Here is a 17925-nt window from a genome sequence, read left to right as displayed (position 1 = left end):
GCCCTGCAGGTTTTTAGGACCAAGCCTCTTTCGAGGGCAAGCTTTTCAGTTCTGCTGAACAATTGATCTTGAGAAAGAAGAACCCCTTTTAAAAAGCAGCTGTAGTTTCAAGCCTGGAAGTTCAGCCAGGGTCATTCTGGTTTATTGAGGGCAGGGGCTCCTCAGTGGGAGGGAAGGCGCATTTCAGTCCTCCCTGGGGCTCCGTCCCTCCCCTCGCCCTATTTTCTCTTTGCCAGCGCCTTTACCATGTCTCCTCTTTACTAAGTGACAGGCCAGACAGCCCTTCTCAGGCAAGCTATCGTTGACCTCGCCATAAAAGGAGTCACTCTTTCTTACACACAGTTTTCACAGACATTGGGCTAAGCATAGGTTGTGTCTGATACCATTTCATCTGTGGAATCATCTTCTGTGGGAGCTGTCATCAGTTTACAGCAAGATCAAAAGAGTGGGTCTGGACATCCAGGCCGTCCCAGCTGCCTGACCCCAAGGCCGTGGTGTGGGGTGCTGTGTTTAGGACTTGCTAGCATAGCTGCAGTACTTCAGGTTAATTGTCAAAAATCACACCACAGCTCCGTTCCATCAAAGTCATGTTCTTATAAAAGAGAAACAAGAATATTCTTAAACAAGGCCTGCCATAGACTCGCCAGCAGGAGGCTACTATTCATTTTGACTTCTAGCACACGTTTGGTTTGACCTCTGTTTCCTATCCATGACAGTAGCTGAAAATTATTAATTATTATTGTCATTGTAATCAACATCACCGTTTTCACACTAGAGGTAGAACCAGGGATTCCTGTGTGCTAGGCAAGCTCCCTGCCACTGAGCTCCATGCCCCTTGCAGGTATCTGAAACTTTCTGTAGTGCCTACATCTAAGGACTCCTGCCCATCTCCACCTGTCCCATGTTTGAACAACACTCTCCTTTCCCATTTGAGCCTGCGGAAGTCCCACCTCTCATCCCAGGGCCTGGCTGCCTCTGTTCCCTCACTGGCCTTTTCCAGGCCCCAGTGGTGATACACCTCTCTCAACACTTTGCTCTCCCACTCTTTTCATCCAGCTCAGTACCAGATTGCTTAGTACTCAAGGTGCTGGTATGTAGAATAATTCCCCTTTGTGCTTGAGGGGGGCATTCCAAGACGTTGGGGATTCCTGAAATTGGAGAGCACCAAATGACATATGAAGACACAGTGTCTCCTCAGTGGGTCTAACGACTGAGGAGTTATTAAGAGACAGCCTATGGGTAGTGCATATGGTGTGGACACAGTGGACAAAGGGGTGATTTACGTCCTTGGCAAGACACCGCCACAAAAGATTTTATTGTGCTACCCAGATGGTACACTGTTTTAAACAGGTGACTTGTTTATCTCTAGAATTTCCCTCTTAATATTTTAAAGCCACAGTTGACTACAGGTGATTGAAACTAATCAAAGCAAAACCATGGATGTGTGTGTGTTTATGAGAGAGAGAGAGAACCTCTGAAGAGTAGAGATTGCCTTCCGCTTAGCTTTCATTCCACTTGGAGTGAAATCAAACTGGCGCCAGTTTTGCTCCAGGCCTTCCTGGCATTTGGAGGGAGAGGAAGGACAGATGGTCCCTCTTCAGCCCATCACCCGCAGAGGGTCTCTCCTCTGAGGAGAGGGCTGTTGTTACTGTGGCCACAGCCTTTCCATACCTACCCATTCCAGAGCCATTGAGGACTGCACAGGGTTATGGACTGCAAGTAAGAAAAGAGGCTGCCAGTGTGCCCTCAGCACAATTCCGTGAGGTGCAGAATGAACACCCGCTGCTACTTGTCGGCCAGCGCGCATGCCCCACGCATCTGTGTGAGCATGCTCTTATTTTACATGAGACTGTTAATGTTTTGTCATGGCCATGTGCTACAGCCGTGTGAAGCCATGTTCTATAACAGGGGATTCTGTACTATTATGGTACCGTAAGATTCTGTGACCTACTGGTACCAGAGCTGTCTTAGCTTGTGTGGCTTCTCTGGGTGATAAGCAGCAATAATATTCCCTCGCGGTGGACTTCTCAAAACACATCTCTGCAGCTAATGGCGTGTTACTGTGCTTCTTAGTCTCCAAATCCTGCTACTTAAAATATATGTTTTTGTCGGCACTTGGAGGTGCTTTTACACACTTGGGAGAAGGAAGTCAACTACACAGGGCAAAGCCTGGGCCTGTCCTGTCTTACTGACTTTCCTATCCCCTAGCCAGAAGACAAATGGAAACATAAAAGAAAGGAGAGAGAGCTGGTGTTTGACAGTAGCGAATTCTACAGAAGTGACTGTATCACTAGAGGTCTGTAATTTGAGACAAGAAGAAGGTCCAGGAGCCACACTGATGGTTGAGGCAGTGGGATTAGAGTCAAGCAGTTGGGCTTTATTCATGTCTCAATAACAACACATCTTCCATGTGATTTCCAACCTGGGACACCTGGCTCTGTGGAAAGAACATGCTTGAGCTGTAACTTCTATACTGTGTGATCCCCTCTTTGAGTGGTTTACATAGGTTCACATACTGGATTATTCACCACAACGGACTCCAGAACACCTTGATGGTCCCCCGAAGAACCCCAAGTTCACTAGCTGTCCTGCTGTGTTCCCTCCCTGGCCTGTCGCATGGGGACCTCTAGCACACTTTCTGTCTCTGTGGTTTGTCTGTGACAGAGGTGACACACCTTCTGTGGGCTTTGCCTGTCTTTTTACTGCTGTGCTTGCAGGTAGGATGCATCTGCATTCCATTCCTTTTGATGGATGAATAATGTTCCATTTTAGGAACACAGCACATTCTGCTCACAAACCAAGAAGTTTAGGGTTGGTTGTAGTTTGGGGCTGGAGTCAATAATGACGCTCTGAAAAGCTGTAAGCAAATGCTTTTTGTTACCATAAACTTAGAGTGTCAACAGGCCGGTGACTCATACCGTAACTGTGTGTTTACAATTTTGAAGATCTGTCAAACCATTTTCCAAAATGGCTGCATTTGACAGTTCTGCTTGTCATGTGTGAGGACTCTGACATCTTTACTGGAAGATTATCTGGAAGATTATCTGGCTTTGTCATGCCAGCCATTCTGGTGGGTGTGAGGCAGTGTTTCAGTATGGCTTTGGCCTGGATCTCAGTACCAGGTAGTAACACAGAATCTTTTTCTGTGCTTGTTGCTCATTTCCCTGTCTTTGAAGATACCCACCATTCCCTGGCTCTTTGTATCTTCTGGATACTCATATTAGATACATGTTTTCAAGTATTTTCCCTAATTCTGTTGTCTTCCCCCCCTCCCCCAGTAAGCTGGGAAAATGCAGGTATTTTCACATTTGTCTCTGTTATCTCTTGCTGCTGAGGCCCTGGTGCTGTAGCTATTGTCTGTGGCTTAAGCCAAGGTCATGGAGACTCCAGTTTCTCCAGAGTCTGTTTAGATCTGAGTTGCTGTTATATGTGATGTAAGGCTAGGATCCATCTGTTTTGTGTTGTTTTGTTTGTTTGATATAGATAACCATTTGTCTTGGCAACACTTACTATAGAACTATTACCTCTCCATTGAATTATTGAATTATTGTCTTATTATGATTATAATTTTTATAATTATAGATTATAGGTACGTGATTCTGTTGATCTTTGAGTGGGTCTGAAAAACTGCCTTAATCATTTCAGGTTTGTATTAGATTTTGAAATACAAAATTTTGAGTTATGACTCATTCAACTTTGCTCTCTTGCCACATTATCTCAGCTGTCCCCAATCTCTGTATTTTCGTAAGAGTTTTATAGTTTGTCAGTTTTCACAAAAGAGACAGCTGAGATAGCAAAAGAGATTGCATGACTTTGGAGGCTAGTCTGAAGAATGCTGCAATGTATAGTATTAAAATCTTCCAATTCATGGGCCTTGGATGCCTTCCCACTAATTTAGTTCTTTTCACATTTTCTTTCCATTATTATTTTTTTTTTTAGGATTTACTGTAAAGTGTTAAATTTCACTTGTTAGATTCCATTTCTGATTATTATTTTTAATGTGGTATACTCAATTTTATCTTTAGGATTGCTTACTGCTATAGAAATTCAATCGTTTTGCATATTGTATTATATCCTGTAAACTTCCTTGGCTCTTCTCCCCCTCCCCCAGGGTTTCTCTGTATAACTCTGGCTGTCTAGGACTTACATTGTAGACCAGGCTGGAACTGAACTCACAGACATCCTCCTGTCTCTGCTGGGATTACAGGTGTGTGCCACTGTGCCTTAAATTTTTCTATAGATTCCTTAAAATTTTCTATAGGTAAGATCATATTATTTGTTCTTTTTAAATTTTTGCATAGTATGTTTAGACCATGGTTATTTGTTAATAAAGGTTTCAGATCTTCCTTTTCTGATATGTGTGTTCATGCTGTTTCTTCCCCTCCTCCCTTTCATAGATATATATGGAAGTAATTCCCAGCATTCCTTTATAATTGCTTGTATTTCTGAAAGATAGCTAATACTGTTCCCTTTTCATTCTATATGTTAATAATTTGAGTTTTGTGTCTTTATTTGACCAGTTGAAGCTTTTGTTGATTGTATTGATATATATATTTTTCTAGTAGTTCTCTGAGACTATTTTCCTTGTATGCTCAGCTCTGTTTCCTTCTGTTTCCTTTGCTTTGGGTTGTGCCTCTTGCATGTTAAGGTGGAAACCAAGTTATTATTTAGCTTTTTTCTTTTTTTTCCTTTGAGACAGGGTTTCTCTATGTAGCCTTGGCTGTTCAGGACTAGACCAAGCTGCCCTCAAACTCCCAGAGATCCACCTGCCTCTGCCTGTGCTGGGATACAGGCGTGCGCCACCACACCAGGCTGCTTTTTTTTCTTTTTTTAAACAGTCGTTTGTAGCTATTTCTGTCTGACCATTGACTTAGCTCCATTCTGTACATTTTGAACATTCTGTACTATGGGTTTCAAACATGTCTAGGATTGTATTAGTTTCCGTGTGTGTGTGTGTGTGTGTGTGTGTGTGTGTGTGTGAGTTTCTTCAGCTTACTCTGATTCATTTCCGCTTCCGTCCGCTGTGGTTGACGCCAGTCCTTTCAGCTGTGCTGAGCTTGGTCTTGTCTTCCGTGTTGCCTGTGCTGGCGGCTGCCCCACTGCGCCTGTGTACTGAGCTTACGACTTTCAGCACGAAGCGGGAAAAGGTCAGAACACGAGCTGGCACTATCACAGTGGCCAGCAGACTTATTAGGTAGTGGTCAGGTAGGGTGTAGGAGAGGCGGCTTTCCCCTCAGGGGATCTTCCAGACACAGAAATCATTTAGACGGGAAACGGCTTCTGTGATTAGCTGCTATCATGGGGTAGTGAGGCAGGGAGTCTTTGGATCAGAAAGCCCCGAAAGGAGCAGCGCTGTGCTAGTCAGCCCTCTCACTTCCATGCCAAAACGCCCGCCACGAGCTTAAAAGGAGAAATAGTTTATGTTTGCCCTTGGTTTTAGAGGGTTTCGTCTGTCATGGTGGGAGAACATGATGGTGCAGAGCAGTTCACATCTTGGCAGCCAGGAAGCAGGAAAGGAAGAGACCAAGCAAGATGCAGCCCTTAAAACACCTTCCCTATGACCTACTATTGCTTTCTCCAACGGGGTTTTGCCTCCTACCTCTCACTGCTTCCTGATAATGCTGTCATGTTATGTGCCTGTCATGGGTTAGATCAGAGCCCACACGATGTCACAGTCTCCATGATGCCCAGAGGTGTGCTTTCCTAATGCACTCAGCGTTTCCTATCCTCCACTCACGTTAACAGCTGCAACCAAGCACCACGTGCAGTCTTGGTAGACGGTGTTCCAGTGTGACTCAGACACTGCTCTCCCTGTAGCATCTTTATGATGACCCTAAACTCAACCTGAGCCAAATACTCTGCTCTGGCTGACTACCCACTCCTGAGGGCCACGCACAGGTCCCTCGGACGCCATTTTGATTATGTGTGCCTCTCATCTTTATTGTGTTCTCAGTCCTTCTGGAAGGCTGTTCCTGTATGACCAGAATCTGGAGTAATCCCTCTAGAATAAAGTTGGAGTAGGGCAGAATTGCTGCTTCTACACCTAGATCAGCACCTGCTTGTGGACACACACTTGGTGGGATATTTATTGATGAGTACACCACTGCCAAATAACTGGTGGTCAGTGTTTGCGGAGTTAAAAAATTAGTATATACGCAATGTGTTCATAAACACATAACGTGAGTACTGTGTTTCACAGGCAGAAGTCACACTGCTCAGTCCTCAGACTCAGAAACTATATAAGGAAAGATGGGGCAAAGGGTAGCTGGGGGGGGGGCTTATGCCTGGATTTGAGCTTTAGTGTTAGTAGCCCCTTCCCCCCAAGAACATTAAGAGCCTCAGGCCTATTGTTTTGATGAAAAAACAGGGAATGGGGATGGAGAGTATTTTTGGGTAACTGAGCTCTTTGTGCTATGAACTTCAGTCTACAGAACTGTGTTCATAAGCAGTGCTTTATCCTTTGTGGAACTGGAAAATGCTACTCAAAGAACTCTTTAGTTTGTTTTTACAGATCAAATTCTATCTTGAGCTATTTACTAAAGAAACGAGGAATGAGCTGCCTAGGGATATATAATTTTAATATTCTTTAGCTTTTCTGTCTAGGGCAATCCTCTATTTTAAATGTTTGAGCTTCTCCATGAGTCATGAATCATTTTGAGGAACTCAGAAGTCCAAAGCTCTCCCTGTTTCCACTCAGGGATGCACATTCCGGTTTCCATCTGCCTACAAGAGAAACGTGGTAGTTAAAGAAATAATTAAGGCTTCAGACACAAACATTGCAAGGGCAGATAAGCTGTGTTTATTAGAACAAAATAAAACAATGAAATCCAGCACTAACTAGCTGCTCTCCTCCAAGCACACCTTATCCCTTGTGCCTACATCAAAGGTGGGGGTGAGATGATGAGGAGTGGGCAGAGCTGGGAAGTCCACAGAAAGATACGTGACAAGAAGCAGAGAGTGGATGAGCTACTAACAGAAGGAGGCCCTGTTGGGCATTAGCATGCTTTCCAGAACCCCATCCCGTTATACGAGTATGTAACTTTTGGCTTGTTTAGAGAGAGAGTGTTCAAATAGATTTCTTTCTTCCATGTTTGTTTCCTTGTTGGTTTTGACATGCTCTAGTGTAGCCCAGGCTGACTTTGAACTCCTGATCTTCCAGCTGACATTATATCCTTTGCCGTTGCACCTTTGTTTCTATCAAGCTGATTCTTTACATCACCTCTGCTGAACTGTGTCTATTCCTGTCGATGTACTTAAAAAAACAAACAAAAAACAAAAAACTCTTTTTTTCAATCCCTTCCAACACCCCAACACCAGATGGGAGAAAGGGTTAGTGAGAAAGAGGTGGTGCAGTTCTTTCTTAGCTGCTTCCTGCTGGTTAGGGTGGCTGGGTTTCTTAGAGCCAGTTTAATCTTCATTTCAGGAGATCTCCATCTTCTTGTTTCACAACTGCAACCAGGAGCAGCAAGGAGGAAGCAGTAGCAGCCTTGTTCTTTCTCCCATCTCCTTTCTGGGCTTTGGCATTTATTCCTTCTCAGAGTCCTCAGATTTTAACTATCTGCATCTGGCAAAGAGCTCCTCTCAGAGCCTGAATGAGGCAAACAGTCTCCTGTTGTGAACCATCTGAATCAGTCCCACATCCCATACCTGGGACCAAAACAAAAACATGTTTATATCCACAACATATCCCCATTTTGATTCCTGATTTTTGATAAAGTGACTCTTTCATTTACTGTTGCCTCCTTTGTCTTTTCCTTATTTTTGTCCTTTTTCTGAGCCCCAGGTCTCCTGGTGCAACCGTCTGACCCTGAGTTCTGTAGAGGGCACGAGGTCCTCATGCACACAAACAGCCCTAGGGAAACCAGACTGTTAAAACACGCAGGCTTTTCTCCTTAGTGGGAGTGATTTATGCCAGTTTCTGCCTGTAAAGCTGAAAATGGACGTAGTTAATAATTTGGTGATCGTCACTATCTGTGGACCAGGCCTCATATAAATCCCCCAGACATTGTTTGTCCCAGACCCTTCCCAGACTCCTGAGCACGGTTTCTCCATCAGTACAACCCAGTCTGTGGACGAGGTCGCAGGTGCCTTACAAAGGAGCTCCAATATAGTCGTGCCTCAGACTTTATGTGATAATTGTCTGGCAGAAACTATTCTAAGGTTGTACGGTGTTTAGTGTGTCAAAAATAAATGGCTCGGTGAGACTGTAGAAGCTTGAGTCAACACTGTCATGTTGAACCGGATTTCCTTCTTGTTACTTTGCCACCAGTAGTGTCTGCAGGGACCCCACACAAAATTGTGTCCCCCATTTATTGCTGGTCGTCCTTTGCAGATATGGGGTTTGCCTTGACTTTGAGGATCTGATGAGAAGCAGAATCAAGTGGTAGTGCAGAGGAAAATGAAAGGGGCCAGCCACACTACAGCTGTGGAGGGAGCGGAGCCTGAGGCACTGTGGATAGAAGGCAAAGTAAGAGGCTCTTCAGCTTCGTTGCATGGCGCCTTCACATGACACCCGTTAAAAATGTCAGGTTAGGAGCTGGAGAGGTGAGTCAGCAGTTACGAGCATGTGCTGCCCCCCCACCACACACAGACACACACAGACACATACAGAGATGCCACAAACACACACAGAGACACACATACATACACAGAGACACCACAAACACAGACACACCACACACATACACACTACTCACTCACACACACACTAAAATAGTCTTTTAGAAAGTTAGAGCACCTGAGCAAAACTGCTGTGTTCACTTCACCTGTGTTCTCCGGACAAGTCACCAGTTTTTCTGATATGATCATTTCCTTTCTTTACATGATCTCTATAGGGAATAAAGCGAACGCCTGTGTCCTCAGTACCTAGAGCACGCCTGCCACATTATCGGTAAATATTTGCTCAGTAGCTGCTTGTGCAAAGGCAAGCGCGCCATGTTCCCACAGTTTACTCCTACACTGAGCGGACTGCAGAGTCTGTTTTCTCGCTGGCTCCACTGCTGCCTGCTCTCTGGGCCTCAGTTTCGTGTGCTGGATAGCACTTGTAAGCTTTATAACGGTACAATGAAGCTATGGAGAGACATTGCTAAGATCTGCCGTGTCCCTCCAAAATTCGTTTTAAGATTGAATCCCCTGTGAGTAGGCGTTAGGAGGTGGAGCCTCCGCGGTGAGGTCATGATGGCGGAAATGGAATTGCTGCACCCTGAGGAGGTGCAGGGAAGGATTTTCACCCGTCTGCCATATTGGGAGACGCTCAGAGCCAGGGCTCTGTGGTGATCTTGGCCTTTCCAGCTGCAGGAGCTGGGAGAAGCAGGTCTCTGCAGTGTAGCTGGCTGGGCTAAGCTACTTTGTCATGGTGGCCCACGTGCACTGAGACAGGCGTTTGTGGTGGTTGTCTGGCTCTTATCCTGTGTTTCAGCATCCTCTCGGTCCTGGCTTCCAGTGGACATTCTGCAGATCATAGCTTCCGCTTCCTCAGGTCAGAGCTCAAGTACGGAAGGAATTACCGTCTTCACAATGGCCGCCCTTCTCACCTATGAGTCTCCAGGGCTGCGGGGCTGTGAAGCACGTGACCTGGCATGGGACCCTGCAGCCCAGCGTACCATTGCGCATGCCTGAACTGCATGAGGGACCCCCTGCAGGCTCTGCCGGAGCAGGGGTGATGAAACCTGGCTGAAATTCGAGGTACATGCTCGTGTTCAGGGAGACAATTTTCTAAAGCAGTGGAGTAGCTGGAGTAACTTCAACCTGCTGGAGGGAGGAAATGACAGAGCTCCCTCCCAGCTCCTTGGTCGAAGGACACGTGACAAGACAAAGACGAGGCTCGACAAGATGTGAAGTTTATATACAAAGAATATAATGTTTATCTGAAATATTTACAGTGTTGGTTAAAGCAATATTTTTACAACTTTTCCAGGTCAGCTACTACGTATATTACAGGTAAGCTACAATGATTTAATTTGCAAGATTGGAAAAATGGAGTAAAAAAATGTTTTAAACAAAGGTTAAAATCCTCAGGTCAGTTTGCACTGCATTCACTGCCCTTTGCGTGAAGGCCTCGTGCAATGAGGACTGGCTACTGTGCCCCTCCAGACTGAAGTTCTGTAGCTGGGGCGGGGTGCTCCAAACAGTCGCAGTTACTGAGGAGCAATGCAATGGTTTAAGGCGCAGACTCTGGCTCTCAGGCTGGAGCCGAGGGAGACGTTGAGATAACGGCCAGCTTTATCTCAACCGAGTCTGGGACCCACACGTTTAGACCCCAGAGAAAAAAAAGAGTCTGCCTAAGTGGCAACCTTAGCGCACAGTATAAAGCAGCAGACTGACCAAAGAGGGAAATGCCCCTCAGGTCACAGCACTACCTACTCACAACTAACCTTAAAATGAGCTGTTGTAAAACTTCATTAAAATAGCCATGGTTTTATTAGTTTGAATATTTCTACAAGATCTGGAAGGACTCTGGCTTTCCGTGAAAACAGCTGTCCATTCCAGAGGCCTCCTAGGGCCTTTATAAAATTCAGGAAATGTTAGGGACACACACATGCAAGAGGCAGGGCAAGGCGCTCCAAGCTGCGGCTGGAGCTTTCGGGACTGTGCTTGGGAAACCGGAAGTGACGGCGCAGAGCGGAAGCGGTTCACGGAGCCCAGGGCCTGAGTAGCAAGAGGCTGCCGCGCTGGGAAACTAACACTGCAGCTTGCGGATGCTGCGTGAGATGCGCTTGAACTCTCTCTGGCCCTTCTGCCACCGCTTCACTGAGGTGATGACCAGCTCCCCGCCCTGCTTCTGTCCCATGACCAGATAGGGCGCGTTGATGTCGTTCATCTCGTCACAGGTGCACTGCAGGCTGTCTCTCAGCCACAGCACAGACTTCTTCAGGTCTCTTTCAGACACACCGTTAAGCTTGTAGATGGTCTTGCTCTTGGTCTCCAGGGTGATTTTGGTGTCTCTGTTGATGTAGGTTATCTCCTTCACTTTGATTTTCAGTGCTGTGAAGACAAGAGGGGCAGGAACGACAACAGAGCCCGAGTTATGACGAGGGGGAACTGTGCAGATGGTGAGCTTTGCTGCGCTTGGTCTGTAGGGGTTCCAGGGGAGAGGGAGAGGAGCTTCCTATCATCACACAGACTGTATGGGCTGGAGGTAGGGCCTGGGCCCTGGGGGCTGCATGTGCCTCTGTTTCTAAAGCCCTGAAGCTGGTGGGGCATTTTGTTTTCAGTCAGCCGCTTTTCAGAACCTCCGTGGAGGACCCAGTTAACCCTTCTCACACCATGCCCCTGTACTTCACATATGGTTCCTGCCACTCCCAGCAAAGGACTCTCCTGTTGGAGGAGAAGTGCCTAACTCTTAGGTGAAACATGAGCTTCCCTGGCTGCAAACGTTAAACCGGGTTTATTATGTCAGAGAGGTTTCCAGACAAACCTGTGAGGAAATGGTATCATGGTCACTGTTTTCTCAGGAACAGATTACAGGGAAAGGAGAATGGGTCTTGCAGCTGCTTTTGATTTGGTAAAGTAACAAGGAGGAAAAAAAAATGCAAGTCTCTTTTTTAAGAGCACAGCATGTTTATCCATAAAAGTGTTTTTCTGAAGACTTCATCCTCATGTGTTCTCATTTGCCTGGCCAAGGCCAAGGCAGTTACAGATCATGTATGTACTGTTTCCAGAATGTGTGTGGAGAGTCATTAGAACGTTAAGACCAAAAAGTAAGTTGTTTACTATAAAAGACACGTTTTATAGCCACGAACACTACACGTCAGGAAACACGCACACACACACCGGGATTAAATTTCAGGACTCCACACATGCAGGAAAGGGATGGGATTTTCGGGTTAGAAAGGGTCATCCCGTTAAAAGCTCATTAGGACACAGAGATGCAAATTGAGAGACGTGTGTGTGACTTGTGCCAGGCCACCCAGGTAGCCTTTGTCCCATCTTAGTCCCGGAACCTTGCCCTACGCTACCAGATCTCTAGAGGCAATGTGGAACTGCTGTCCTTGAAGAGCACTGAGTTTCTCAACCCCAGCCTGTCCTAAGACTCGTGGTGCCACAGACAGCTGAAATAGATGACATGCATGCACGGCTTCCCAACTTTGATGGGGTCTGATGCATTGTTTAAATTAGTAATAGTGGAGAATTCTGTGGGTGTGTCTTTGAGGTTTTCTTTTCCTTAAAAAAACAAAACAAAACAACAACAACCAAACAGGCAGGGAACTCAATGGAGCGGGCTTCCTGGCTAGAATGGAAATGATGGGTGCTTAACTGGGTCACGCATGGGCGCTGGGACTTGGTGAATGTCTGAGGTGGTATTCATCTGAACCACAGTCCCGACTCCTCAGAGATTACAGAATACAACATGTGGAAATGTCACAAGATTGTGACTTTAATGGGGGCTGAGATGCCACGTAGGGTTAACTGACCTGATTATACATTAGTGAGGAGTCTAGTCTCTGATACAGATGGGCAGGAGCAAGGCTCCACCTGGCCAGTCAAACATCCCTGCGCTTCACCACCTGAAGAATCATCACTGAGCTAGGAGGTGTGTTAACTGTGATCACCACTCTCTTTAGCTCTAAAATGTGTATCACGGGGGAAATGGCAGGGGTTCCTCCTTAGACTTGAAGCTGAGACAAAACATAGGGGATCAAGAACCCAAAATAACAGGCTTGCCCTGGAAGGAGTGACTGGGGGATTCAGGGTGTGGTAGGAGACACAGGTGACAGGTGACAGTCCCCGGCCCAGTGCCATGTTGTGTAGGGGGTTGGGGGAGGGCAGTTGGAGGCAACAGGCCCAGGCCCGGGTCTTATGTGCAGCCTGCGCTGTGGTGGAAAGGAAGGGCTCTGCATTCCGAGTCTTATGTGCAGCCTGCGCTGTGGTGGAAAGGAAGGGCTCTGCATTCCGAGGCTTATGTGTAGCCTGCGCTGTGGTGGTAAGGGGGATCTGCATTCCGAGGCTTATGTGTAGCCTGCACTGTGGTGGTAAGGGGGATCTGCATTTCTGTTTGGAGTGTGTATTGGAGTGGGGGTGCTGTGCCTGCCAGGATGATGCAAGGGAAGTAAGCGCCATCGCTGGGCCTGTTCTGTTTGCTACTCCCCAAAGAACAGAGGCCAAAGGGACTAGTCCTTCATCGTCCCTACCTTGGTCAAAAGGGTAGGGCGACAGAGAGCAAAACTGATGGCTGACTGCCCATCACACTCACACCACTTCTTTGGCTCAGTCCTTCACAAGGCACTTTTGAGAGAGTTTGCCTTCTGTTAGGTGAGCCACGAAAGCAAGCAAGTGTTGTGTGTGTGTCTCCCAAATGCATCTGCTTTAGAGTCCCATGAAAGCCAGGAGAGAATTCTCATGTGTAGTACAAAGAGCATAAGCTGCTGGAGAAAATGCTTTTTAGAATTGTCAGTTTTACTAAATAATTATCTGATATGTGGCAGCAAAGGACTGTGACTTGGTCAGACTCTGGAGACTGAAGATTACCCACTGCTAGCATGCCTGGCCCTGAGATGGCTTGAGGTCTGTTTGAAGACAGACATAGGGAACCTTATCGGCCCCACTGAGGCTCCTCCTACTTGGTAGAGTTGATTATTAGTTAGGACTTGGAGCTTTTCATTTGCCTTTATCCCTCCTCAGTAACGTCTAGTGCTTCCTGGGGTCAGGGCTACAGTTCAGGAACCACCAAGGTTCAACTCAGGTGACTTCCTGCAGAGATCTGAAGTGGATGAGCAGTGGCCAGGACTGTTGTCAGTGAGAGGTCAAGGTGGCAAGGGACAAGGGGCCAGCAGTGGCACCAGTTCCCTCAGTCCTAAGGATTGTTGACTGTGTGGCAATGTTAACGTGGCTCTGCTGGGTTCTGTGTTGTTTAGTAGACCAGTGGTCTTCTGGACTCACCAAGACTGAGGGGTACCAGCCTCTCTAATACAGCCAGCAACGGTACCAGCTGGGTGAGGCAGCAGTCTGGGCCGCTGGCCAGTCCTGATTCTGACTGTGCCTCTGCCCCTTGTCTAGCTGGTCTCCTCCCTTTGCCTGGGGGATATCAGACAGCGGTAGGTCCAGGTAGTGTTGGTAGATGGAGCCTCCGTCCTTCCTCTGATGATTTCCTAAGGGGAGGGCTTAACTGCCCTGCCTCTTGCGTTGTCTCACTCCATGCGCCCCAAGCACTACACTATTGAGACCTTTCTCACCTGACCTAACTTGGAAAACTTTTCTTCTTTTTGACCATTTGTAGAACCACGTCAAATGTGTCCCTGTGAGCTACAAATAGAGTGAAAACATTTTAATTTGATTCAAGTGCAGATGTTTATTTTGGGCCACTTTAAGAGCTTGAACCTGTTTTGCTGAGGGCGCTCACCAGTTCTTGGCACACAGGTCAAGCAATTTAAAAATGACACATGGCACGGGATCCTGTGTGTTGGCACAAAAATGTTGGAGATGAGAAGTTAGCTATTGTGCACTTGTGATTTGGGAAATTCCTATCTGATTATTGTTTAAGGAAACAGTAAATGCCATCCTCTGTAACTCAGTTCACAGTTACATATGAAGAGAACTAAGCTAGGGGTTAGGTGACTTTGGGGAACTGGCGATGTGACCATTTCTCACCCAGCCTCATCTGAGGACTTCTCACTGACTTACACTTTGTACGTTTCCTGGTAAATAAAGCTTGGATGGATGTGAAACCTGTTGGTCTTGGCAGTTACTTACCAAAATCATTTTTACAAAGAGTTTCCATTATGTCGTTGTCATCCTCGTTTTTAGTTTTGCAGGCTTCACACACCTTCGGGGCTGGAAATGTGAAAAGGTCTTTAGTGAGTTTGCTGAAGCAGGAACAGCAGGTGGCGTCTGTAAACAACCCTGAGGGACCCAGCCAGGCCAGATCAGCCATTGTCCTGTGTGACCCCCTATTTCTGCCTCCTCTGTACAAAGAGGACTCCTCATTTCCAAATGCTGCACTTTCCATTCTTGGTCTGGTGAAAAGCGAATGCCTGAATGTCCTCTGTTGTCAGCACCCACCCTCAAATGTAGAGGGGTTGTGGGCAGTGGGTAGGCCTGCTTGCAGGATAACCCAACGACGTTGCCGCTTTTCAATGCATCCTCCTCACTCCTAGGATGAATTCAGTCATCCGCAAGTCTCTAAGGGGAAACGGCCCAAAGATCCAAGCCCTGGAGGGAGCCTGGAGTATGTTAACCATAAAATACAGTGGAAAGATGGCTCTCATCTGCAGGACCTGGAGGAGCCCCTTTGGTGTAGCTAGACTCTGGGCTGGAAAGGAGGGCCAGTGCTGTGCTGTGAGGAACCTATCCGGCTGGCCTCTACCCTGGAAGCACCTCTCAGTAACTCCGACAGCTCCATCTAGCTGGTTCTCCACCTCCTGCCTCCTGACAAGTTTACTTTTCACTACTCCCCTTCTGCTCCCTGGTACAGGTGCGTGTTTCTGTCCTTGCAAGCACAGAAGCCTGGAGACAAGGTGATGCAGGTGAAGAAAAACTTGCTGTGGGGTGTGCCTGAGCAGACTAAGGACTTTTCTGTGCATGCACAGCTATCAGTCTGTCTAAGGCTGTCCTATAAGAGCACAGTTGCGCCAAGAAGACATTTTTCTTTCTCTAATTTATAAATATGCCCAAATGCTGTCTTTAAAATTCATGTGCAATTTTATAGGTTTCCACTAGTATGAAATAGAATTTTCACAGAAAAAAAAGCCCTTATAACTCATACTAGAAGTTATGATTTTTGAAAATACCAAAGAGCAAAATTTGCAGGCATACAGGCATATATTGAAGAAGGAAATTAATTTTGGAGGAATACCCGGTATATATTTCGGTTGATAGTAGAAAGGAAAACAAAAGCAACCCCCAAAACCTCAGCAATCCCCAACCAGAAACACGTCCAACTGGGAGGCTCAGGGTCTGTGTGAAATGCTACCAACCTGTATTGCTTACTCCATGGTATATGTCAGACAAATGTCTGAAAAACGCCAAACATTTGCAATGAATTAGAAACCTAACCAATAAGATGATTGCAGACTCATGGTGCCTGCCAGGAAAGATTGCTAAACAACTTTGTCTTTTCTTTAACTAATGATGTCTGCAGGAAAACAATTAGAGATCGAAAGGGAGAAGCCGCTCAGACCCTGAGTGGGATTAGGAAGCCGGCTTTCTATCTCAGGGGGCTCAGACACATTGGATCCTTTTTCCTTTTCAGGAAAAATCTCAAGAGCCCATGAGGTTTTCATTGCTTTGATGGTTTTTGCCTGTGAACTCCCTCTGTTTTCTCAAAAAACTCGAGGGAACTCTTTTGCATGATTTTCTCCAGTTAATTAAAACCACGCCTAAGATAAAAGCTGATAGTGATAGAAAGATGGTTCCTGGCGACTGCCTCATCTCTCCCTCAAACACCTGGGCACTGAAAACCGAAACTCAGTGTTCCGCTTGCTCGCAGGCAGTCTTCCTTACTTCTCCAAAACCTACATTGGCAAAGGACAAAAAGCTCGGAAGGTGATCATTGTGTTTTTGCCCAATGGGACAAGAACATGCAGAGAGAGGCTGAGCAGAAGAAGCCTCTGGCCCGGGTGTTTGTCACTAGGACCTGACCATGCTAAACACTTTCCCAGGCGGGACGGCGGGGAGGCACAGAACAAGCCTCCTGAAACAAGAATTGCCACTTTTGTTTGGCTTTCCCAACTCCCCAAGGGGAGCTGTTACAACCAGGGAGGGATCTTGGCGCAGGGGTGGGAGATCTCAAAATCGGTACTCCGTAAGGCAACAGACTAGGGTAGGGAGCGCTTCCGCCACATCCAAGGTTGGAACCCCAAGTTGGGAGAACTAGGAAGTGGAGTGAAGGCTTCGGGGTCCCCGTCCCCCTCCGCAGGCCCCAGTCCTAGCAGCTCGTCCGGGGTGGGTGGGACGAGGAGGGAAGGCTTACCTTCCTCTGTGGCCGGCAGGAGGTGGTCGCTGCTAGCGAGGGGGATGCAGAGGTCGTTGTCCTGTGGGAAACGGTCGCACTCCAGCATGTCCGGCCAGGGGAAGCCGAAGGCGGACATGACCGGGGCGCAGCGGTCCTTCACCTGCACGCAGAGCGAGTGGCACGGCTGGATGGTCTCGTCCAGGTCGTCCAGGCAGACGGGGGCGAAGAGCGAGCACAGGAACTTCTTGGTGTCCGGATGGCACTGCTTCATGACCAGCGGAATCCAGGCGCCCGCCTGCTCCAGCACCTCCTTCATGGTCTCGTGGCCCAGCAGGTTGGGCAGCCGCATGTTCTGGTACTCGATGCCGTGGCACAGCTGCAGGTTGGCCGGGATGGGCTTGCAGTTGCTGCGCTTGTAGGAGAAGTCGGGCTGGCCGAAGAGGAAGAGGCCACGCGCCGAGCCCAGGCAGCAGTGCGAGGCGAGCAGCAGCAGCAGCAGCGAGGCAGGGCCCCGCGGCATCGTGGAGCGGCGACCCCCGGGGGGCGGAGAAGCCGAGCCGGGGAAGCGAGGCGGCCGGAGCCCGGGCTGGTCCTGGACCCGCTCGCCCTGCTCGTGGGCTGGAAAGCCGGCGGCACGAGCGCGCGAAGCCCGGCGCGGGGAAGTTGGCGCGGGCGAGGCACGGCAGGCCCGCGCGCAGCTCCGGGGGGCTCCGACCCGGGGGAGCAGAGTGAGCGCAGGCTGGGGCCCAGCCAGAGTTTTCTTGGCCTTTTTTATGCAAATCTGGAGGTGGAGGGGGTGGGGGAGCAAGGGAGGAGCCAGCCCCGAGAAATCCGAGCAGGCAGGTCGCTGCTTTCCCGGGCTGCGTGCGCGCAGAGAATGCCTCTCAGCGCCGGCTGGCAGGAAATTTGGGCTGCGCCCCCCCACCCCGACTGCAGCGCCGCGCGCTCTGGCGACTGCCTTGCCAGCCGGCCAGCGAGGCCACCGTGTCCCGCTGCGCGCGAGCGGAGAGCGAGGCTGAGGCACGCGTGGGGCCCGG

The 17925-nt window shown here is 48.1% G+C and overlaps 1 protein-coding gene across 1 annotated transcript; it reads right to left on the bottom strand.

The window, feature by feature from the left end:
• Positions 1–9888: 9888 nt before the first annotated feature.
• On the bottom strand, positions 9889–17413 carry Sfrp2 (secreted frizzled related protein 2). Its single transcript, XM_055596586.1, has 3 exons — positions 16907–17413; positions 14689–14769; positions 9889–10983 (listed from the first exon to the last, which is right to left on the bottom strand). Exons 1-3 carry the CDS (start codon positions 17406–17408, stop codon positions 10679–10681), a joined length of 888 nt encoding a protein of 295 aa, XP_055452561.1. The 5' UTR covers positions 17409–17413; the 3' UTR covers positions 9889–10678.
• Positions 17414–17925: the final 512 nt, after the last annotated feature.

This window comes from Psammomys obesus, unplaced genomic scaffold (assembly GCF_907164565.1).
Source record: "Psammomys obesus unplaced genomic scaffold, mPsaObe1.curated_primary_1811, whole genome shotgun sequence".
NCBI lineage: Eukaryota > Metazoa > Chordata > Mammalia > Rodentia > Muridae > Psammomys > Psammomys obesus.
This window is presented reverse-complemented; position numbering and strand designations above follow the sequence as displayed.

Coding starts and splice junctions, on each gene's coding strand:
- Sfrp2 (XM_055596586.1), bottom strand. CDS start 17,408: ATGCCGCGGGGCCCTGCCTCGCTGCTGCTGCTGCTGCTCGCCTCGCAC. Junction 14,770..16,906: donor CCTGCCGGCCACAGAGGAAG/GTAAGCCTTCCC, acceptor TCACATTTCCAG/CCCCGAAGGTGTGTGAAGCC. Junction 10,984..14,688: donor TCTTTGTAAAAATGATTTTG/GTAAGTAACTGC, acceptor TTGTCTTCACAG/CACTGAAAATCAAAGTGAAG.